Raw genomic sequence first — 26,096 nt, forward strand, 5'->3', positions numbered from 1 at the left:
CCACTTGAAACATTTGAACAAAACATATTGTTTTTTACTGGGTTGTGGTTCCTAAATTGCTGGGAAGCTCCGTGCCGGTGTATAAAACATCCACTGCTCAAAGGATTGATGAGTTTTACAGCTTTAAGGGAAAGTATATTGTTACTTACCACAGAAAAAAAATTTACTTTCACGCAAGAATAAGTTAATTTTCCCCTGGGAAAAAGTATATTTGCAATCGTGAAAAAGTGTATTTTTAACTGGAAAATCCATGAAAAACTTGTTTCTTCTTTTCCCCACTTATACGCCATGTCACAGGTAAGGTTATAATTTCGCTAATGTTTCAAGTTCAGTTCATTTGTATGGGGTGTGATGTCAACCAAAAATTACAACTTTGAGAGCCAGGTAGGATCAGACAGCTGTAACCAGCTCTGTTTTCAGTGAGAAAATATCTAATAGAATAGCCTGGAAGTGATGGAGTGTGCATGTGCTAATGAAGTTCACAGCAGAAAAGATTTGTTTCAGTGCACAAGAAATATTTTAGACTCTCCCACAGAGAACTGATATGTGATGCAGTGTGTGAAAAAAGTGCCCAGAATTTGCAAATCTTTCAAATGAGTCTGTTCATTTAACATGGTAAATTTAAGGCATATAGCAGCCAGGAGCTCACTGCGCATATGAGATTGTCCTAGTGTTCTAAATATAATACTTAGATTTAAATTTCATAACAATGTCTTGTGTTCGATACATTTTATCAAGCATCAAGTACCATCTGATAAGTTATATTACAGTATGGCTTCAGTTACATTGATGATACAAAGGAATACCATATTTACAATTAATGTTCATACATATGATCTGATGTTAACATAAACTCAATCTAACAGTACTAACAACAGTTCTGTTTGAATCTGACATATAGAATGAATCTTCTTTTCTTGTCTGACATGAGCACCAGTGTTATGGCACACCCATTCTCTCAATGGCATGCCCCTCTTCTCTGAGCCAAGATACTGTGATTTCCCTAAATCATTAAGGCAAATGCTGGGATGCTTCCTTCGAAAAGGGCATGGCTGCTTTCGTTCTCCATCCTTCCCTGATTTAAGCTTGTGATCTGTCTCTAATGACATCGTTGTTGGCTGGACATTAAACACTAATCTCCTCCTCCACCTGACACGATGTTTTCCCCAATACAAAGACATAGAGTACACACTTGACACAGTGGTGCATAAAAGCCCAATGCTTGCCTCACCTTGGGAATGAAGTATCTCATATGTTGGGCACTGTAATCTGATCACAGTCAGATTGCTGTCATCAGAAGTCATGCTCATCCTGCATTCCTTTGTTGTGCCAAGGGACTGCACAAGAAAACATTAAAGTTCACTTGCTCATCTTTATCTGTGTTCTCAACGAAACCTTACTTGGAAATTGAAGTCACTGATCTTTGCTATATGGGCTATGATAGACCTCTCCTGCTGCTGTATCTGTGAATATAGCAGGGTTCAGTGACAGTATTTAGCATAGTTTTAATGTGCAAATAGGTAGGATTACAAAGTTTCAAACGATTCAGATTCCATAGTAGTATTCTTATTGTAACCCATTTTCTATTAAAACGAAGTGCGTGTTTCCACGTAACAGCATTTTCTTTCCCACATTCAGTTTTAACAGAAATCATGTACATTACTAACCATCTACATCTACATGGATACTCTGCAAATCACATTTAAATGCCTGCCAGAGGGTTCATCGAACCACCTTCACTATTATCTATTATTCTAATATCGTATAGCGTGCAGAAAGAATGAACACCTATATCTTTCCGTATGAGCTCTGATTTCGCTTATTTTATCGTGGTGATCGTTCTTCCCTATGTAGGTCAGTGCGGTGTCAACAAAATATTTACGCATTCAGTGGAGAAATTTGGTGATTGGAATTTTGTGAGAAGATTCCATCACAATGAAAAACGCCTTTTTTTCTTTTTCTTTGTCTAACCCAAATCCTGTATCATTTCTGTGACACTCTCTCCCATATTTCGCGCGATAATACAAAATGTGCTGCCTTTCTTTGAACTTTTTCGATGTACTCCATCAGTCCTATCTGGTAAGAATTCCACGCCGCACAGCAGGATTCTAAAAGAGGATGGACAAGTGTAGTGTAGGCAGTCTCCTTAGTAGGTCTATTACATTTTCTAAGTGCCCTGCCAATAAAAAGCAGTTTTTGGTTAGCGTTCCCCGCAACCATTCAGAAGGAACAATAATAATGTAAGGCCACGAAAGAAGTGCCGGATTAAAAAAGGTGAGAGACAGAGATGAAGTCTTTCACCCCTACTGTTCAGTCTATACATGAAAGAATCAATGCTGGAAGTGAAAGAAAGGGTGAGGAGTGAGGTTATCAATAAGATTCGCTGATGACAGTGGTATCCTCAGTGAAGGAGAAGTAAAAATTACAGTTTATGTTGAATGCAATGAACATTATAATGAGCACAGAACATGGATTTAGTGTAAACTGAAGAAAGATGGAAGCAATGAGAAGTAACAGAAATGAAAATAGTGAGAAGCTTAACATTAAAATTGATGATCATGAAGTAGACAAGTTTGAGGACTTCTGTTACATTGGAAGCAAAATAACCCATGATGGACAAAGCATGGAGGACATAAAAAGCATATTAGCACAGGCAAAGAGGGCATTCCTGAGCAATAAAAATCTGTTAGTATCAGACATCAGCCTTAATCTGAGGAAGAAATTTCTGAGAACGTGCATTTGGAGCACAGTATTTTAGGATAGTGAATGATGGACAGTGGGAAAAGCAGAAAAGAAGAGAATCAAAGCATTTGAAATATGGTTATACAGAAGAATGCTGAAAATTACGTTGACTGATAAAATAAGGCATGAGGAGGGTCTCCACAGAATTGGCAAAGAAAGGAACATATGGAAAACAGTGACAAGAAGGAGGGACATGATGATAGGACATTGGTGAATAACTTCCATGATACTATAGGGAGCTGTTGAGGGTAAAAACTGTAAAGGAAGACAGATATTAGAATATATCCATCAAATAAAGAGTTGTTGTCGTCGTCGTCGTCGTCGTCGTCGTCGTCGTCTTCTTCTTCTTCTTCTTCTTCTTCTTCTTCTTCTTCTTCAGTCCTGAAACTGGTTTGATGCAGCCCTCCATGCTACTCTATCCTGTGCAAGCTTCTTCATCTCCCAGTACCTACTGCAGCCTACATCCTTCTGAATCTGCTTAGTGTATTCATCTCTTGGTCTCCCTCTACGATTTTTACCCTCCACGCTGCCCTCCAATACTAAATTGGTGATCCCTTGATGTCTCGGAACATGTCCTACCAGCCGATCCCTTCTTCTAGTCAAGTTGTGCCACAAGCTCCTCTTCTCCCCAATTCTATTCAATACCTCCTCATTAGTTATGTGATCTACCCATCTAATCTTCAACATTTTTCTGTAGTACCACATTTCGAAAGCTTCTATTCTCTTCTTGTCTAAACTATTTATCGTCCACGTTTCACTTCCATACATGGCTACACTACATACAAATACTGACATTTAAATCTGTACTCGATGTTAACAAATTTTTCTTCTTCAGAAACGCTTTCCTTGCCATTGCCAGTCTACATTTTATATCCTCTCTACTTCGATCATCATCATCATTTATTTTGCTCCCCAAATAGCAAAACTCCTTTACTACTTTAAGTATCTCATTTCCTAATCTAATTCCCTCAGTACCGAGTGCTAATTTGAGATGAAGAGGTTGGCATAGGAGAGGAATTTTTGATGGCCACATCAAATCAGTCAGAAGACAGATGGTACAAGAAGGCGGTATTCAAGATCATATTTATCTGTTTTAGAGCTAACTGCAAATGAAAACACCGAGGCATTAATAATTAACAATTTTTCCCATATTTTTAAGAGGTGTCATGGAGGACAATCTTATGTGTGAACAACCTGAGAGAGCTGATAATTTTATTTTATTTATTGTTAATATATGCTGTGAACAGCAACAATATTGTAATATTTTCCTGAAGGATGCCCTGTTTTATTTTATTTTCTGATAACCCAACATTGGAAGTAAAATAATTTAATTGTTGGAAAATCCTCAATCCAATTGCCTATCTCCTGTGATCTTAATTGACATTGTGTAATTGTTTTCAATGTTTCTTGGCAACTGGGTTAAATAACATAACCGTCCTCTTACATCTCTACCCACTGTCCTGCAATGACCCACACTAGAAATGGCTGTCTCCCTTACAACTATCTTCCTCCTTTCATCAGGGTAAATGTTTTCAGTTTGTGAGCTGTGAAAGATATATTGATATTTGTAGCTCATACATTATCCAACTGCTTCAGTGTACTTAATTTCTGTCTTTGCCAGCCCATATGCGAAACCAACTATTTAGTGAAGGTAATTCTAAGAAAACAATAACAATATTAGTTAAGATTTTTCCAGAAATGCATGTTTTTCATTTTTTAAAAGCCTAACTTTTTTATTTATTTATTTATTTTTCCTTAACAGTTCTTGGAAATAATCTCAGCTTCGTCCAACCCAGGTCATAGAAGTTTAGACTCTCCTGTTGTTCTCAAGGAAGGGTGAGTAACAGAACTTAGTTTCATTAAAAAGAAAAATTGAGTCCATTCCTAATAAACACATCAAATAAACAAGCCATTTTCTATTGCCTTGTGACATTATTATTGGTTTATCATTCATTAGGAATGATTTCAATTTGTTATAGAAGTTGTGGTATTCATTCAAGTAAGTTATATTAAACAGTTAGCATTCTATCAGGAAAAGTCATTCAGGAAAGTTATGTTTTTAACTAACTTAAAAAATAAACACCGAAAAATCTTATTTTAGGATGGAAAGTGACAATTTGAATATTCAGTGTAATGGTTTTGCTGTGACGTAGTTTTTAGCACATAATGAATGCTTTACACATGGTTTTTCAATTGTCACTGTGATTGTGGGAAAGCCACAAAGCCTTAGATAATTTTTCTTTTCAGAATGAGTGAAAGTTTTTGTAATTTACAGAATAATATTGTAGCGTAGAGCCAGCAGTTTAAATCTCATTCTGTTTTCTTCCCCTCCCCTACTCTCTTGCACTCAAGAAAGTGCATAGAAATTAATTATATAGCTATTGATGTAAATTAATTTGTGTCAGAGGAGAAGCTGCAGCAAGTGGTGGTCGTGGTGGTGGTGGTCGTGGTGGTGGTGGTCGTGGTGGTGGTGGTGGTGGTGGTGGTGGTGGTGGTGAACAACATAGAGAAATGAAGCGATAGAATCACCCATTGCTTGGAGACCAATAAATATTCAATTTACTTCAGTGTGTGAAGTTAACATTTAGCACATCCAGAGAGTGTTATTTGTGCACTATGCAGTCAAACATCGAACTGTAATGGTTTTAGTAGGCGAGGTCTTCTACTCGATGGATATTGGCCTGCATTACATCCAAAGTGCTGTATAATCTCCTTTTCAAAAATAGTACTGCATCATGCCAGTATCTGATATACAATATGATTGTACAAGCAATGGATACACGATGTTCTGAGCAGTCAACTTATTGTGCAGGTTTGAAATCTGGCTATATATCTGCACACACATCATCAGAATTTTCTTGGATACACGGGAGGTAGAGGTGATGGTGCAGTTTTAGTTGAAGGTCATATCGAAGAGGGCCAGGTAACAAGTTCTTAGCCTGATGTACATATCATTGATTTCAGTAAAATTTTGTTCTGACTATGTTGATACAAGTTGTGTGGTGATACAATTCATGTGTTAACTTGATCACAAAATGTCTTAGTGTATACAGCTTTCTAAACTGATTGGATGTTTAGTTCAAAACGGAGGAAAGAAGGTTAGAGATTAACATTTTGTGAATGTGTGTTCCTTCTCCTGCCCCTCCGCTGAATGTATAAACTGGAATAGTATGCCATCATACATTCTGCTCGTTGTATGGTTTACAGCCAAACAAAATTGATCCAAAGTTCAGAGTTTTGCAAGAAGTTTTCTCTTTCATTTCCAATGGTTAAGTAATTGGTGGTGGATTTAAACATACTCGTGTTTTACCTAAAGGTGACCCAAGTGAAGGACATAGCAAAACTGCAGTCAGAAATGAAAACAGGGATGTGTACAGTGTGATACTGGACTGTTGGCAGTGACGAGTGTACAAAATAGATTATACTGCTAGCACATCAGAAGAACAATTATGGTACACTGAGGGGTACTGTATTGTTAAAAACTGGTAGATAGTAAAACTAATTTTTCTGCAGTATTTTGACCATTTAAATAGAATACAACTGATTTTGTGGATCAATATGTGATGATAGATCAGACATGGGCGTGCCACTAGATACTGGAATACAGTGACCCTGCACCAAAAGAATGCTAAGTCAGTTTCACCTATCATAAAGTTGTGACCGGTGCTTCACAAAATGTTTCTAATTGATTACTTTACCAGTGTAAAATGAAATCTGGCAAATACTGTGTAACTCTTCGGCATCAGTTGGCTGCCACAAGGGGGAAAGCAGAGATGTAGGCTGAATTTGCAAAGAAATTAAAATTTTATTTTTCATCTGACCAATACACATGCACATTAAAATGCTGTCAGTGGGAAAACAAAGGAAATTTCAGTACAAATTTTTGAAACATACACAATATTCAGCAAATTAGGCACCTTTTCACGTCCTTGTACACCCGCATACAGGATTACAAACTTCGATGGATGATGGTGAAGGGTAAATGTATCAATTTGAGGTAAGGATCTCTGGTCTGGAAACAACAGAATCAAAAGTTGTAACTGAAAATATTTCAGATATCTCTGACAATGGAATACATGTACTGGTATTGTTATTAGTAGGATTGTAGGGTAGACAACTTTCAGAAGTGATAGTACAGACCAAAACAAGAAAAAAAAATCCACTAAATATGGGCTATAAAATGTATACCATAAGAGCGCTTGTCAGTTGAAGAGGTGTGTTTCGCAATAGTGAAGAGTAAGTAATGCTCAAAGTTCTTAAGATATGCATTTTAGAGAATATATTTACTGAACTTTTTTTTCTTGTTTTGGTCCATAACACCACCTCCAAAAATCACTACCTTGCAGTTTTAGCAACAACAGTATTAATAAGTGTATTCCACTGTCAGAAGCATCAGTACATTTTTCCCATATAACTTTAGATTCAATAGTTTCTGGACCTGGGTCCTTTACCTCAAATTGATACATTCAAAGTTTTCCACCACATCTGAAAATTTGTAACATTGTCATGGAATCACCTTGTATAAAAAAATTTGTGGCTGAAAAAAATTTAGAATACACTGAAGATGTTATGACAGTTGTGGAAGGGTATTTTTCATAGCTTCCAGAAACACGTCCTATGGTTGAAGCACATTCTCATTGAAAAGTTAAACATACAGCTTTAAAAAAAAAAAAAAAAAAATGCGTGTGCTATCCAAAAATACAGCCATTTGGAAAATTTTCTCCTTATACTCTCCCTAGTCTAATACCTGTTGAAATTTTTTAAAACATTTTGTCACATACTCCCATTACTGAATGACTTTCCCTGATGCGATGGATGGTTCGTCATCAAGACAGACTGGTGACCTTTGCTATTTCCAGTTTCCATGCTGTCACTCTGTCTTATCATTGTGACTGTAGTTCTTAATTTGTTATGTCTGATTTTTATGATTAACTTAGAATAAATCATCGTATTAACATATTTTTTTTTTTTTTTTTTGAAATTTAGAGGCTTGCTTTGTGCAGTTTTAATTTTTGAGACAGAGAACAGTTAAATGTTACCTTGATGCAGTTCCCTGCCATGCCATGGTTGGGCCTGCAACTGTGATGTTCATTTTGCAGAGGGAGGGAGGAGAGAGAGAGAGAGAGAGAGAGAGAGAGAGAGAGAGAGAGAGAGAGAATTCACCAAATAGCTGCAAACATTTTTTTCCCCTGGCCTTTAAGTGCAGACTGGTTTTGGAGGATGAAGATAACTTTCCAAAACATTTGTGCAAATATAGATAAGAGAAAAAAAATGTTGTAATTTGGTGGATTCTTTTCCTCAACAAAATTCAGTATTACATTGTGACTAATATGATTTGTTTGTGTGTTCTCCATACTCACGAGGACAAATTCTTAGTTTATCATTATGCTAAACTTAATTTCTAATTCAACAATTCTTCTCTAACAATACCATGAACTCCTACACCAATCACTATATTATTCTGATAGTTTGACGCCATAATATTGACAATTTCATCTTCTAAAACCAAAGCAGCAGCTGTTAACAGAAGCCCCAGTGCTGTGCTCAAAATACCGTCGTGTTGTGACACGGTAGGAACATTTCCACTTCATCTCACGATGTAGAAAGTATGCAGTAGGCTCATTAATTATGGTACTGTAAGCCAGTGATGTGCAATCCTGAAGGCCATGTCAGTTGTCATGTTAACAATGCAGAAAAACTGTATTGAAGGAACAAACTGCCATGCCATATTGATCCCAAGCAGGAATATAAATAACAACCTGCTCCTAGTCATCAAAGCAGGTTGTTTTTTTGAAAGTAAATTTGTGCACCTTCTAACTTAAAACAGGAATCCTAACAGTCAGGGCCAGTCCAAGAACATTTATCCATTCGAACGATGTACCTAATGTCCCCCACCCCCCATCCCCCTACCACCACCCCCACACACACAACTTTCTTTCCCTCTTACACTTTCACTCTAGTCTGTTTTCGCTGCTGATTGTTATACGCATTGCAGACAAACCTTGTACTTGGGTTCTCCTAGTGCCCCTCTCAGCTTAGCGTCCGAAGCAGCTGCTGCTAGTTGTGAGACATTCTATATAGAAACCTTGCAGTTGTGGTGCCTCTGGGGCCCCTCTCTGCTTGGCACCCCCAAGCGGCCGCTGGTGTTACCTGGGACTTAAACTGGCCCTTCCCACAATACTAATTATTATTGTTCTTCCTCATTGAATATGTGATGTGTTTGTGGAACATGTCCTTCCTGATTAACTAAGCACTGTATAGTCTCAGAATACCAATGATTCTACTTCCTTTGCCACACCATGGCCATATTACTTAGAAAATTTAATCATTGCAAACATCCACAAACAGATTAATTTTTTTACAAACAAAAACCACTATCTTCAACAGCACATCACTGATAGGTCTTTCGAGTGCGAAGAGCCTTTAGTCAACTGGCTTGCCTGTAATTGTGCTTCAGAGCATCAGACTTTCTGTTGATCATTTTAACAACTGGTTGCTAAATGCATTGCATGACAATTCTTATTTTATTTTTTGTTGTGTGTCATCTTGTGTGTTTTTAAACTGGGGTGCTTTATATCTGGTAAAACAATTTTTCTGATTTGTGTATATATCAATTTTCAATTTGAAAGCTTCCATTTATAATGAAATAATGGTTGAGTTTTGGCAACAATAGCACTTGATAGTTACTGTCAGCTGACCCATTGCAAGTGAGTTGTAAGTTTTGGACAAACGTGAAAAATTTGCAAAGGATTTTCAAACCTACTCTGAATAGGAAATATCTTTCTAATAAATACACTTCATTGATGTTTGATGAACAGTTATCCCTGTAATAGTATAAAAAGTATTAATTTTCTGTCTGTGTGTTCTTTTTGCTCCTTTATTTGGATGTATAGGAGGAGGTAAGTGGTTTAAACATTTTGTTCTCATGTAATTAATGGGAAATTTTTCTTGGCGGTATTAAAATCCAGCCTTGTAATTACAGTTGGTCAGTAAAGAAATTGTGCTTTGCATGTTACAAAGATCTTAATTAGTGATTGATATAGTAAATACTTTTGTGTCTGAAAGACTAATGGATGTGGGTGCAAATGATATAAATAAGGTTTAATATGAAGCAGTTTAATGTGTAAGAACCTGTGCATTTCTAGTGGGTGAAGAGTTTTGGGATATATATGGTTGTGATCTGTAAGTACATACACATAGTAATAAGTTTCAAGAAAAGAGGTTAGTCATGTGGCATTGCTATGTGGTAGAATGAGAGTGATAATTTCAGTTACGAAATTGGAATTGCTTTTTTATGATTGTGCTTGGCAGCAATGTCCTTAACAAAATATGACTGTTGTCACCAGTGCTTGTTGTGAGTGTACTGTTTAAGTGTTGTTTTTCGGATGTTGATGGTGGTGATGATAATAGAGAATAGAAAGAGTGAAACCTGATACCAGCCGGCAGCCTACTCTTCTTGGATAAGCTCATGGGGGCCACCTGGTATAATATTTCATCCAAACCATAACAATAAAAAGAACAACAACAGTAGTAGTAGTAGTGTCGCATGCCCTCAGCTGTACAAGACACTATAAGAAGTTTGGGATGTAACAATAGCTTTTGATGCAAAGTATGGTGATCATAATCTCGAAACCACAGTTTTCCATTCTTCTTTGTGAAATATTGACAATGAAAATTTCTTTGCCTGCTTTCAGACTGAGTGCTGCTGTGTTAGCAGAACAATACAAACACTGTGTTTTATGAGATTGCTTACTTTCAAAATCATAACAGTATGCAACATTTATGAATATCTACACTGTTGTGTCCTACAGTTCATGAGAACTGTCTCTGTAAAAAGACATCCTAATGTACTATAACCAAATTTTTCTTAAAATTTATACCAAGGCATTAATTGCAGTTGTTTCTTAAGATAAAAAAAATAAAAATAAGTATATATTCCATCTCGGATTGTTCACTTTAAAAAAAAAAGTGAAAAAGGTTTACAAATTCCTTGTACTGTTGTCTGCATTTATATTTGCTCATAAAATGTGTGTTTTGTCATAACAGGTGACCTAATGCAATATCTGTGATTAAAATAATAAACTCATCAGAACTTGCTATGATTTGGCAGTTAGTTTACTTGATTTCTTATCAATCTCTTGAAGGTTTTTTCATTAAGAGCTGTACAGAAAGTGACACAAAAACCAGTACTAATTTTGCATGAGGTGGAGCAATTGAATTGGCGTGAGGTATAATGTTGAGCACTAGTGTATGGCTGTAACTGCCTAACCAGAGCTGCAAATTCAGAGAAATAAATTGAGATAAATTAATTGCATACTTAGGGCCAGGAGAAATAGTGTTGGAAAGATGATGATGATGATGATGATGAGCAGAAAAAGCAGTCTAGATAACGGTAGGATCAATAGGCATGAAGACAGTTGAGCAAGCCAGGAGAAGAAAATGAGGCATTTTAAAGGGGATAGCAAATATGTGGATGTTATATTTACAAATGTTGTGTAGATGCTTTATAAATGGTTGAAGATTAAACTGATTAGCACAAGCACTTATAATTTCAAGAAAAAATAACAGGAAAATGGTGCTAAATTGTTTGTTGGTACAATCTAACTTTGGTAGGAAGTGTAGTATTGGAAATAAGCATTATATATATTCTTTTTTATTTACAAAGTAAAACTTTCACATGTATGTACGAGGGTAAGTCAATCATTTTCCACAATTTAGGTATATATTTGTTTATTTTGGTAGTACTGTCATTTTATGTTGATGGCGCATGCTTTGTTTATTTGTTGTTATATCATTGCAATTTTCAAGCTGCTAGGTTAGTTTCGTTATTACTGCCATGCTGTTAATCATTGGCTGCTCCACTGTCTATTTGCACCAAAGAAGAGCTATGTTCAGTGATCCCATTTTTTGTGGTCAGAAGGCGTATCAGGGAGCAAAATTCATCGAAGACTTGGTACAGTACGGGAACAGTGTTTTGCCACAATGGAGTGTATACGAATGGATTGAAAAATTCCGGAACGGTCACACAAGTGTTACAGATAATGAAGGAGCCAAACGACTGTTTACCACCACAAATGAAGAAATCATTGAGTGTTCATGTGAAATGACACTCTTAGACAGATGAGTAACTGTTGATGAAGTGGAATATCGTCTGCAAATAAGTCGTGGTTCAGCCTGCGAAATCATCCACAACAGACTTGGGTTTCATAAATTTTGTGCAAGATGGGTCCCAAAACAACTCACACAGTTGCATAAACAAACGCTCTTGGACATCTGCAAAAAAACATTTGGATCGCTGTGGCAATGAAGGGGACAACATCTTAGACAGGATCATTACTGGTGAAAGAAACATGAATCCATCATTACGAGCCGGAGAGTAAACGGCACAGTATGGAATGGAAACATCCAATTTCGCGGTGCAATAAAAAGTTGAAGACCCAACCAACCGCACCAAAATTGACGCTTAGTTTTTTGGGATGCAGAAAATGGTAGGAATATTATCCAAATTGATAAATCATTGAAGTTGTTATTCTTCTGTCACACAGTCGATCTTCAGTACAATTTTGTGCGATGTTAGTAGTTGCAGTGGTGACAGTCAATGGATGGCTTGCTTGTAGGGGTCATACATATGTTATATCTCTGAAAACCTTTTAATATAGTGTCTATTTTTAAGCTTTATGTTTAGGGTGGTTCAGATTTATGTTTACAGTTCTTCTCTCACTTTGACTTTGTGTGTGTGTGTGTGCGTGCGTGTGCGTGTGCGTGTGCGTGTGCGTGTGCGTGTGTGTGTGCGTGTGTGCGTGCGTGCGTGCGTGCGTTTCTCAGATGTGTGTTTTGAAGAGCTTGATTTATTGCTTACACTCCTCATCCAGCTTTCTTTTTTTCTTCTGTTTGTACCTGCACCAATGCATGTGTGTTCACATAATGTAGATTCATTAGTAATAAATTTGTCCTCAGCTGTTAACATGATTTGCTGTATGTTTCAAATTTAAGATGCATTAACTCAAAAACAATATTTTAATTGTGAAAATACAATTATTCTTACATTCAAGAGTGGTATGTATGTCATATTGACAGACTTACTTATTGTGTTTCATTTCATATATTTTACCCATCTGAAAGCTTTGTTAATTCTTAATGAATATTTCTAACATATTTGAGAAAAATCATTATCCATCAAAACTTCCTACTCACCACATAATAAAATGTTTTGAAAATGTGTGAAATTCCTTCTAGACCTATGCCATTACAAACCTGTCCTTGCAGTTCTGTGATCTTGAGGTAATACCAATACATTGAGATACCATTGTATGAGTTTGTTAGGTACGGATTTGTATTTATAAAGAGAGAAAAAAAGAGTGTGAAATATTGTCAATTAGTAGACACAAACTTCAGTATGAAGTTCAGTTTTGGAAATACAACTTCATTGTTTGGACTGTGTAGTCAAATACTGTTCATTTAATGGTTCATGTCAATTAAAAACCACGTGTGATACACACTGTGCTGTCGTATAATATATTTATTCACAACCAGTTTCGACCATCGATCATCTTCACAATGCAGGCAGACAAATGAAAACAAAGTGAAAACTGTGAATATGAACACAAATTACATTTTCATGGGACTTATTATTCAGAAAAATTAAGCGCACTATCTGTTGTGGCAACTTTGCATGTCATACATGCTATTTAACAAGAAAAGTATTCATCATAGCTGACTTACAGATGCCAGAAAAAGACACTTCACACCATAATTCCATCTTAGCAAGCAGAAAACATAAACTGCAGTAAGCGCACAGCACCATTGCTCAGGCACAACACCCAGTAGTTTAACACACAAGTGTTGATCAAGAAGCTACAAGCCAGATTGAAAGAACAAGTTCCAAACTATGTGTACACTGTAGTGTGGTCCCAGAGAGATAGATATGCACTAAAATTACAAAAAAGAAATACAATAAAAGTAAATCAAATGGATAATTCCCCACCCCCCCACCCTCGCAGTACATTTCTTTCTCTTTCCCCTAATTTTCCATTTGATTTTTTTGTGTGTTTAATTTTTCCTGTTTTTCATTTTCACTTCATTTCAACACAATGTTATGTAATACAGTGTTGTAATTATATTATTGATTAAATTGCTGTATGACACTGTTAAGTTATTTTAGCCTTGGCATCTCCATTGGTTACAGTAGGTTTTGTCCAGAACTTCTGATACGGACTTGACACTGAAATTGTTTTGGTTGTTGTTTGGTTTTTATGCACTCTTTTTTTGTGGTTTTTGCTTCTCATAATGTTCTAACATTATATGTCTATGTACATTTTTTATTGTGGTAGTGTTCTCACCAAATATTTCATTTGTTATGTGGCATTGTGATACCACTGGATTTTTTAAAATAGTATCATGTGCTTATTATATTACATCATAGTGTACGCACTGTGTGGCTCTTCATGTGGTTACACTATTTGTATCCTCACACTTCTGACGTGGATTTGACATTTTAGTCATTCGCTGCTGCCAGTCTGAATGATTTATGGTAGTTGGATTGCCTAATATGATTGTTTCAATATCACATACCATTTAATATGCTGTAGGTCTTAATAAGTAGTCAGTCTGTTTTTATCATGTGACATTGCAGTAGCATCAGGTGACATTGCAGTAGCATCAGGTGACATTGCAGTAGCATCATGTGACATAGCAGTAGCATCAGGTGATGTTGTATAGCATATTATTGTACATGACTGTATTTTGTTACGTGGTGGTTTTCACCAAATGGTTGGTTTGTTTTTATCATGTGGCATTATATCATGTAACATTATAATAGTATCATGTGACTACTGTATTCCATAGTATTGTATTGAAATGAAGTGTTAAGATAAAAAAGGAAAAATAAATAAATAAAAATGCAAAAAAGACGGAGGAATTTTTTTGTAAATTTGATATGTTTTATTGTATTTCTTTTATTGTGATTTTAGTGCATATGTACAAGTTTATATGCCAACTAGCTCTGCAGATGATGAAGAAATTGAGGAAATCTATGATGAGAGAAAAGAAATTATTCAGGTTGTGAAGGGAGACGAAAATTTAATAGTCATGGGTGACTGGAATTCGTCAGTAGCAAAAGGGAGAGAAGGAAACATAGTAGGTGAATATGGATTGGGGGGGAAGAAATGAAAGAGGAAGCCGTCTGGTAGAATTTTGCGCAGAGCATAACTTAATCATAGTTAATACTTAGTTCAAGAATCATAATAGAAGGTTGTATACATGGAAGAATCCTGGAGATACTAAAAGGTATCAGATAGATTATATAATGGTAAGACAGAGATTTAGGAATCAGGTTTTAAATTGTAAGACATTTCCAGAGGCAGATGTGGACTCTGACCACAATCTATTGGTTATGAACTGTAGATTAAAACTGAAGAAACTACAAAAAGATGCTAATTTAAGGAGATGGGACCTGGATAAACTGAAAGAACCAGAGGTTGTAGAGAGTTTCAGGGAGAGCATAAGGGAACAATTGACAGGAATGGAGGAAAGAAATACGGTAGAAGAAGAATGGGTAGCTCTGAGGGATGAAGTAGTGAAGGCAGCAGAAGATTAAGTTGGTAAAAAGACGAGGGCTAATAGAAATCCGTGGGTAACAGAAGAAATATTGAATTTAATCGATGAAAGGAGAAAATATAAAAATGCAGTAAATGAAGCAGGCAAAAAGGAATACAGACGTCTCAAAAATGAGATCGACAGGAAGTGCAAAATGGCTAAGCAGGGATGGTTAGATGACAAATGTAAGGATGTAGAGGCTTATCTCACTAGGGGTAAGATAGATACTGCCTACAGGAAAATTAAAGAGACCTTAGGAGAAAAGAGAGCCACTTGTATGAATATCAAGAGCTTAGATGGAAACCCAGTTCTAAGCAAAGAAGGGAAGGCGGAAAGGTGGAAGGAGTATATAGAAGGTTTATACAAGGGCGATGTACTGGAAATGGAAGAGGATGCAGATGAAGATGAAATGGGAGATACAATACTGCGGGAAGAGTTTGACAGAGCACTGAAAGACCTGAGTCGAAACAAGGCCCCCGGAGTAGACAACATTCCATTGGAACTGCTGATAGCCTTGGGAGAGCCAGTCATGACAAAACTCTTCCATCTGGTGAGCAAGATTTATGAGACAGACGAAATACCCTCAGACTTCAAGAAGAATATAATAATTGCAATCCCAAAGAAAGCAGGTGTTGACAGATGTGAAAATTACCGAACTATCAGTTTAATAAGTCACAGCTGCAAAATACTAACACGAATTCTTTACAGACGAATGGAAACACTGATAGAAGCGGACCTTGCGGAAGATCAGTTTGGATTCCGCAGAAATGTTGGAACATGTAAGGCAATACTAACCTTACGACTTATCTTAGAAGAAAGATTAAGGAAAGGCAAACCTACGTTTCTAGCATTTGTAGACTTAGAGAGAGCTTTTGACAATGTTGACTGGAATACTCTCTTTCAAATTCTAAAGGTGGCAGGGGTAAAATACAGGGAGCGTAAGGCTATTTACAATTTGTACAGAAACCAGATGTCAGTTGTAAGAATCGAGGTACATGAAAGGGAAGCAGTGGTTGGGAAGGGAGTGAGACAGGGTTGTAGCCTCTCCCCGATGTTATTCAATCTGTATATTGAGCAAGCAGTAAAGGAAACAAAAGAAAAATTTGGAGTAGGTATTAAAATTCACGGAGAAGAAATAAAAACTTTGAGGTTCGCCGATGACATTGTAATTCAGTCAGAGACAGCAAAGGACTTGGAAGAGCAGTTAAACGCAATGGACAGTGTCTTAAAAGGAGGATATAAGATGAACATCAAAAAAAGCAAAACGAGGATAATGGAATGTAGTCAAATTAAATCGGGTGATGCTGAGGGAATTAGATTAGGAAATGAGACACTTAAAATAGTAGAAGAGTTTTGCTATTTAGGGAGTAAAATAACTGATGATGGTCGAAGTAGAGAGGATATAAAATGTAGACTTGCAATGGCAAGGAAAGCGTTTCTGAAGAAGAGAAATTTTTTAACATCGAGTATAGATTTAAATGTCAGGAAGTCATTTCTGAAAGTATTTGTATGGAGTGTAGCCATGTATGGAAGTGAAACATGGACGATAAATAGTTTGACAAGAAGAGAATAGAAGCTTTCGAAATGTGGTGCTACAGAAGAACGCTGAAGATTAGATGGGTAGATCACATAACTAATGAGGAAGTATTGAATAGGATTGGGGAGAAGAGAAGTTTGTGGCACAACTTGACTAGAAGAAGGGATCGGTTGGTAGGACATGTTTTGAGGCATCAAGGGATCACAAATTTAGCATTGGAGGGTAAAAATCGTAGAGGGAGACCAAGAGATGAATACACTAAGCAGATTCAGAAGGATGTAGGTTGCAGCAAGTACTGGGAGATGAAGAAGCTTGCACAGGATAGAGTAGGATGGAGAGCTGCATCAAACCAGTCTCAGGACTGAAGACCACAACAACAACAACAACAACAACAGTGCATATGTATCTCTGTGGGACCATACTATAGTGTACACACAGTTTGGAACTTGTTCTTTGACTTTGGCTTGTAGCTTCTTTGATAAACAATTGTGTGTTAACCTACTGGGTGATATGCCTGAACAATGGTGCTGTGCATCTTTGTATGTTTTCTGCTTGCTTAAGCCGATATTATGGCATTAAGTATCTTACTCTGATGTTTGCAAGTCAGCTAGAGTGTACACTTTTCTGGTTACATAGTGTGTGTGACATGTGAAGTTGGCACAGTGGATATTTTTTGAAAGTACAGTTAATTCTTCTGACTAATAATTCTCATGAAAAGGTAATTTGTGATGATATACAAAAACTTTCCCTATTTAATATGTTATAACGGAAACTAATTACCATATGAGTACCAAACTTAATAGCATTAATGTCCAGAGTATTGGATGCATGATTTCCATGCATCACAGCGCCATCATCCAGTTCCAACTGTGGCCACCGAGTGCCATGATCAGTCATTGTCATTCATAGTGTCTCACACCCGACTAGTCAACAGGAGATTGGATAAAAGAAGCAGGACATTATTGGTGAAGTTCTACTATGAAAAGAACAGTAATGCTGCAGCTGCACTTCGAGAATATCGTCAGCTGAAAGGATTACGGAATGGTCGTTATTTTCCACCTGCTATGCGGAACCTGATTAAGATGTTTGAATCAAATGGAGAACTGGGTATTGCTCCAGGAAGAGGCTGATGATCAGTGCACGACAGGTGGTTGATGAAATTGCTGTTGCCATGGCAGAGAACGCTGTGCACATTTCCCAGTCGTCAGGCAGTGTGTGTACTGTGTCACAACAGTTGAACATCGCATGGTCCACTGTACAGAAGGTGCTTCGAACCATTCTCAACATCCTATGGACAGACGAAGATCATTTTTCTCTGACAGGTAAGGTGAACATACAGAATTACCGAGTGTGAGGGTCTTCACGTCCAGCCACTGTGCATGAAGTTCCTCTGTATGGTGAACGTGACACCGTATCGTGTGGCTTCATGGTTATGTTCATTATTGGCTGATTCTTTTTTGAACAGGTTGGCGCTCAAGGACCAAAGATTGGCAGTGTGACTGGCCAGCGTTACTGCATTATGCTTTGCCAGCATGTAATAACTTCTCTACATGAGAGAGAAGCATTGAACTCAACAATTTTTATGGGACCCCCACTGCACATTGCTCAAGGAATTCACCTGCTTCTTCGAAACACATTTGGAAACAATCAAATTGTCAGCCGATCTTTTCCAGGTGCTTAGCTGGCATGATCACCTTATCACACACCCTGTAAGCTTAGTTGTGGGACTACCTGAAGGACAGCGTTTACCAGAGGGACATTCGCACATGTGCTGATCTAGAGCACAGCATATCAGGAGAGGTAGCCTGAATACCTATGGACATGCTTGATTCTGCTGTGCAGAATGCCATCCTGCACTTTGACTCTTCTAGATACTAATGGGCACCGTATGGAACCCCTTTTGTAGCAATAATGGTTCCGGTTTGTAATGGTATGATGTACCATAGCAGCACATTAAAAGTGTTTAAATTGAATTTATTGTGCATTATTTCTCTTCCCCATGCCCTTCACATTAATGCCACCAAGTTTGGCACTCGTTCAGTCATTAGTTCCTGTGTTATAACATGTTAAATAGGGAAAGTTTAATTAGAACCACCCGAGTTATTGTAAGACATGGTGTATATCGTGTATTTTTCAAAGTATATCAATGCTGTTGACAGACTGAAAAAAAAAATTGATCATTTTTGAAACTAATATTCATTTTCTGTACCTTTTCTGTTATTGTCAAATATATTTAAATTTTTTATCAGGAATTTTTAATAATAATGAATATTTGTGTACTTTTATCTTGAAATCTGTTGAGTTTGTTCACCACTTGGCAATCTTATTTGGGAATCTTGGACTTCCTGTCATGATATTTTTAGATGTGAACTACTGAACCTTTATTTAGTAAGACAGAAGCTCGTATTAGTTTAGTTACAAAGCTGTATTTATACAGCAGCTTAAGTTAGAGAAAGCATATAAATCCCTTGTAGCTACACCAGTTCCTCTTGTCTCCACAAAACTGCATGCTCATGTGAGATACAGCTTGATGTAACACTTAAGTGTAGTGCATTATGGTCTTAAGAATGGGCCATACATATTAAATTTTGTAGCACTCACAAGCAGTTGAACTAGAAATAGCTAGATAGCTGCAGTGTCGGTTCAATGCAGGATGACGATACAAGTGATTTCAACATTATGAAAAGGATAGACTCGCCATGTAGTGGAGATGTTGAGTCACAGCAGGCTCAACAACCAGACTACAAAACAGATAAGCTTTTGTCCAGAAGGCCTTCTTCTGTAATACAAACTGACACACACACATTCACGCAAATGCAGCTCATGGCTTCAGCGGCTGGAGGCAGTTGTGTGAGCTGCATTTGCATGAATGTGTGTGGGCCTGTCGGTGACTCAACATATCTGCTATATAGTGAGTAGCAATGTATCCTTTTTGTACTGCTGTCATTATTGTGCCCTGGATTTTCCATTGTTCGTACGTGTAATTTCAGCACATTTTGTTGCGACAAGATTAAATGAGTCCTATGCACGGGTCATTCCATCTCTATGATTGTGCATGCAGAGGGGTTTTCATGTCTCACCTTATTCAGGTTGTAATGGGAGTGTTTTAATGGATAAAATTTCATTGCAACTAAAGTAATCTGCCATGGACAACAATCACATGTTGAAAGTGTTCACCGTTCTGTCACAGATTGTAACAATGGAGACATGAGCCTCCATGTAGCTAATCACTGTTTCAATGCCGATCATCATGAGGCAGGGAGCAGCCATATCATCCAGAACCGTCTTTTGCTGTCATGTACACAAATGTGCTCCATACATGTACCTCTGCATTGAATATCAAAAGTAGAGAGGTTATTGTGCACGTGGGCGTGGGCACACAGGAACACCAAAGTTGGATGCTCAAAGGACTGAAAAATATCATTCACACTGATCAGTAGCAGTAAACATTGCTAATGTTGATTGCAGAATATGAATATGTGGCAAACCATCCTCCTACTTGCCACTAGGGCTTCAGTGAGGCATATAGCGGAGATCTTATTACGTGAGGAATGTTTCAATGAGATGACATGAGGTCCATTTTACATGTGCTATGAACTCGCACTGGTGAATAACACAGCAACATACTGCTTGATAATGTATGTCATTTTGTTTCCTACAGCAGGCCTGTCCTGGAGGTGACAGGACGAGTATGAGCATTTGCTCTCGATCGCCGCCTGCGTAATAAGTGCTCCCATTAAAATGAGGCTGTCGGACATCATTATGTAGTGCAGGGAAGCACAAACTGAGCAGTGTCTTCAGAAAAGTTTTGCCTTAGCCTTACACAAAAACGTGTATTCTTATGGTGCGGTGCTTAGTGTAGAGCAGTTCATTTTAAAATCAATGAAAAGCACCATGATGGCAGGCAAAGTTCAGAAACACCAACATCAGTTTACGAGCTGCCAGTGCAGAATGCCAGCTATGGTTAGAACTTACAGACCTACAGTGTCACAGGCAGTTATGCAATAAATTCTCATAGACTTGGATAAACATTTTCCTCAATGTAACTTTCCACAACTCTATATGTTTGTAGCTACGATTATGTCGATGTTTGGACCTACATACTTGTGCAAGTAACTTTCTTCCTCAATGAAGAAAATAAAATCAAACCACAGAAGCTCACTGACACACTTCAACTTAAAAGTTTATCTTCAAATTAGCAATGCTCAGAAACTGGTTGAAGACATTGATGCTTTGGTGAAAACATGTGACTAAAAGAGTCACAAGTTGATGTCAGTTTAAACTTCATCTGAAAATGACAATCATAAAGTTGTATCAGTCCCAAGAAAAGTAATTTTTCATACTTAGCTGACCATGTTCATCACTTAAACTATTAAAAGGAATGTAAGTTTCATTTAATCATTTCTCTTCAGTGTAAAGATCTTAGAAAATTAATTTACCATGAAAGGCATTAATTAGGTGACACAAAGCAATATCAGTTTGTAGAACTAACATTAGTAACTGAAGAATTGACTCGGTGACAATAGTTTGTCATGTGGACCCCTCCCCTCCTTTTCTCATGCTGTTACACTCGGATCCAAGACAATGCCACCACCATATCGTGCCAAATGGTGTTTGGGTGGATGGAGGAACAATCTGTGGACATCAAGTTAGTTGTGTGTGCCCTGTCCATAACACCTGATGTCAGTTTTTTTGTCATATCATGCCTACCTTCAAGTGATTATTTAATTGGATAGATAAAAAATTTTCTCACCAACCGGTGGTAGAACACACTCGTAAAAGATGGTTATAATTGGCAAGCTTTCAGAGCCAGTGGCTCCTTCAGGCAGAAGGGTTGAAGGGGAAGGAAGAGGGGTGAAGGAAAAGGACTGGAGAGGTCTAGGAAAAGGGGTAGATTACGGGGAAGTCATCCAGAACCGTAGGTCAGGGGATACTAGCCATATGGAATGAGAAGGAAAGACATTGTTGGGGACTGCATCGGACGAGATCTGAAAACCTGATAGCTTAAAGGTGGAAGACAGGGTAATGTGCGGACATATATTACTGCTTAAACATCATGCATGAGTTGTTAATGGTGAGAAGCTTAGTGCGTTGTATGTGGGGGTGGGAGGGAATGGTGAAAAAAATAGATGGGGAAAACAATGAAATATGTAGAAAACTAAAACAGAGTGAAGCAAAGAGTAGTTACAGTAAAGAAATGCTGTGACGGAAGAAAAAGGCCAGGTGTGTGGTGAGAACCAAGGACATGTTGTAGTGCTAGTTCTGACCTGTGAAGTTCTGAGAAACTGGTGTCTGGGGGAAGATTCCAGATAGCACATGTGGTGAAACAGGCACTCGGGTCACAAATTTTATGTTGTAGAGCATGCTCTGCAACAGGATATTGCGAGTTGCCAGTATACACCCTCTGCCTATGCCCATTCATCCAAATTGATCATTTGGTGGTAGTCGTGTCAATGTAGAAGGCAGATGTTAGTTAAGTGTGACACCATCATGCCGGTTCCTCATGACAATAACTATGTACAGTTTATTAATGTTAGTGGCTTAAGAGTCAGTAGTAATAAGTATTTGTCATTAATAACCATATGAATGCACTGTTTAAATATTTCACCATTACAGTTGTTATGTGGTTTTCTTGTTCATTACTGACAAGATTCCCCGTGACAACAGGTTGGGATTTAATGTTCTAAATAATTGTTGGACCCAGAATCATGTTTGGAGCTATGTATTTCCAAACATTTACCAAGAACTAAGGGAAAGAGCTGCAAAATAATAATAATAATAATAATAATAATAATAATAATAAAAGTAATCTTTTGCTTTTATCAAACCCTTGAAACGAGTTTCCTCTTCAATGAGTACTGCACCATTAATCGGGTCAATCTAAATTAAGTGGTCTAATAAAAATTAAGTTGGTTGCTTGACCATTTTTAAATATTTTATTTTTTATATGTAATTGTCCTACAATTGAGAAGTTCAAAAGAGTTTTTTTTTCTTTTTTTTTAATTTTACCTTTCACCTTTACTGAATAGTGGCCATTTTTGTTTGTAATTGCATGGCAGTGTTTCAGTTTAGAGATGTTAGTAAAAATATTAATGTCTCTGCACTGGGTTAAGTTACAACATTGCAATTGACATGACTGTTTTTAGAAAAGTGCCTTCTACAACATTGTCTATGACACAAAATACCCTAAATTCAAAAATAACCAGGCAATATGACCTCCAAAGTCTGGTATCCAAATTTTCAAAAATCCTCTTTTTAGGCCCAAAAATAACAAACAAGGAGTGATTTATGAGAGTCTATTTTTTTCCTATAGTTAGATATCATACACTACTAGCCTCATATACAGCAAGAACACTTACAAATGTTTCATTAATTTTTTATGAATTTTTGAAATTTGAAAATTTTCATAGTTTGGGGTTAGTTATCTCAGGTGGGACTGAAGATAAAAATATGATTTTTGCAGTTTGTACACCTGTATGATAGAAAAGTACTGTAATAATTTCAGCACTGCTTTCTGACTGTAAACAAAGATTAATTTTTGAAAATGAGGAGATAATTTACATTGCTCTACAATGAGTTAATTAAAGAAAGCAGTAACACAGAATTATGGCACAACATTGATAAATTCAGGAACAAGGCATCTGACGAATCTCCAATTGAAGCACCTTGGTTAGATGAATTCACTGATCAAACATAACCCCTTCAGTATATCCTCAACCGCTCACTTGTGCACCAGGCCTCCGCCACAGTGACAACTGCCTGTTGTCTCTGTTTAACTTAGAACAACTGAAGAGAGCACTCAGCCACAGACAGCTCTCCAGGCATCGATAATATACACTACACTATGATACGTAACATGCTGTCCAATGTGCTACCACTCCTGTTGTATTTTTATAATCAACTTCAGGATTCTAAATACTTGATTGAAGTTTGGAGAACACACACAATTGTCTCAGTTTTGAAAAGAGGCAAAGATAGTTGTCAGACAACTTCATACAGACTCATTGCTCTTTCCTCTTGTATTAGTTGACCACAGTATTACTGCAGGTGGGATGAGAGTACTTCGGTTGGCTTATCATGAGTCATGCTGAACCACTTGATAGTATATTCACAACTTTCATGAAATCATTCACAGTGTGATGCGCCTTCCGTAAGCACCACTTTACTTTATAACTGTAACATCACCCCTTGTTTGCAGTAATGGCCATGCATCTGGGTTTCCATGTTACAACTCGTTTTCTCCAATTCAATAACCATGGGAAACACACACAAACAAAATGCACCAGCATACCATAGGCAACTTTTTCTCACAGCAGATGTTCAGTATGGCCACTGCAGGGATTGGTACATGCATCAATCTGCTGTTGTAGTGAATCTCGGGTGTGCTGATATATCCCCGGAGTATTGCATATGGTTTTGCATAATACAGGCAAGGAGACTCTTCACATCTTGTACTGGGGCTCCATACACAAGAGCTTTCAAATGCCCCCGCAAATAGAAGTCCAGCCCAGAGAGCATGGAGGCCAAGCGATTGGTCCACCTCTACATCTCCATCTCTCACCGTATCTGTTACTTAGAAGCCATTGTACATTAACACCAAAATGAGGTGCTCCATCATGCACAAAGTATGTTATGTCACAGAGCTTAAGGCACATCTGCTAACAAATCAGATTGAACATTCTCTATGAAATTACTGTCGAGTGTAGGTGGAAGAAAGTGAGGCCCTACCAGTCAGTCACCAACAACACCGGCCCAAGCATTGACTGAAAGTTTTTGAGGACTTGTTTCAACACTTGCTTGAGGACTGATGTCTGCCCATAGAAACAGATTATGAAAATGTTAATTTTCTATCTGATCTCATTGAAACGCGCTTCATTTGTGAACAGCACTGTTGCACTCACATTAGGATTCAAACTTCGTTGAATAAACCATTCGCAGAAGATTACCTGTGCAGAAATATCAGCTGCTGATAGTGCTTGCACACAGTGACAATTGTACAGATGCAGTTGGTTTTTGTTTAACACTTGCGAGATATTCTTGTCTACATTTAGTGTTGCAATTGCTTGTCTTTACTGACTCTAGGGTCGTCGTCAACAGCATGAAGAATTGCCGCTTCCTGTTGTGGTGTCCTCCTCATCTTTCTAGGCCTTCCCCGGTCACAAGTATCAGGCTTAAAAGCCCCATGTTCCCCAAGATGATGATAAATGGCTTCAAATGTTCTCCTGTCAGGACACCTTCACCCTGGAAGTCTCTCCCGGCACAAGTGTTGAGCATGAGCACCATTGTGTCAGCTAATCCATACATCAAATGGGCATCTGCCATCTCTGCGTTTGTATACATTGCCATTGTACGAGCCAAGTATGTGATTAACTCTATGTATTTACCCCTGTGCTGCAATGGTCATGCTGATGGCTGAGACAGTAGATGTCACCTGTAAACTAACAATGACATACATCGCTTGGTAAAAGGAACGCATAAAACAAAACACTGGCAGTGCACAATGTAACCAGACATCACCAAGAGTGCATGTTCCCTGTGATTCTGACTTTCTGTGCTTGTGTGCTTCCCATGATTAATCAGTTAAAGAAAATGAGTTGTAACATGGAAACAAAGCGTTTCCAGGCTCAAGTTCATGTAACATAATTTCATCGCCACATGTGAAGAATGTGTCCAGCAATTTGTGCTGTGCATTTTTGTTACACCCTGTGCACTGTGTACATCGTGGCTCTAGAAACAGCTCTTCCCATATTGACTAAAATACTTCAGTATATAGATGGTGTTTATATGCGTACTATCTCCACTAAATAGGCTACAGTGAACTTTTAATGTGGTATAACTAGCTGACTTTTGATTGCTACCTACCTAAGTTGTGAGCAGAGTGTGAAATACGGTTAGCACTACTAGTTTGCCTCCATGCTGTAAGTTGGGGCTTGACACTCAAAACATTTACCATCACTATAAGCCAGGCTTTTAAGTAAACATAGAACCATTATTCACAGCACCTGAAGAAGATCACTAGGTCAGTTGTCCAACTGGTGGCCCAAATTGGATTAATTAACACAGTTTGCGAGTTAAATATGCATCACGAATAAAATACATTGCAGCAGTATGTTTTCAGCTAGTTATTTGCCAAGTAGGAATCGTAATACAGAAAGAACATGCACTCGTAGGGGTTATAGTAATGATAGTGCCTAGCTTTTGTTTTTCTCTGAGTTTTTATAAA

General features: G+C 37.6%; 1 protein-coding gene across 2 annotated transcripts in view; it reads left to right on the forward strand.

Annotated features, from left to right (window-relative positions):
• Positions 1–26,096, forward strand: part of LOC126336839 (GTPase-activating protein) — a 139,272-nt gene that overhangs the window by 74,223 nt on the left and 38,953 nt on the right. For both annotated transcript variants that reach the window (XM_050000919.1, XM_050000920.1), the window contains exon 13: positions 4,505–4,578. In XM_050000919.1, the coding sequence (XP_049856876.1) occupies positions 4,505–4,578 (74 nt within the window). The remainder of the gene's footprint in view (positions 1–4,504; positions 4,579–26,096) is intronic.

The sequence above is a fragment of the Schistocerca gregaria genome, chromosome 2 (assembly GCF_023897955.1).
Source record: "Schistocerca gregaria isolate iqSchGreg1 chromosome 2, iqSchGreg1.2, whole genome shotgun sequence".
In the NCBI taxonomy this organism is placed as follows: Eukaryota; Metazoa; Arthropoda; class Insecta; order Orthoptera; family Acrididae; genus Schistocerca; species Schistocerca gregaria.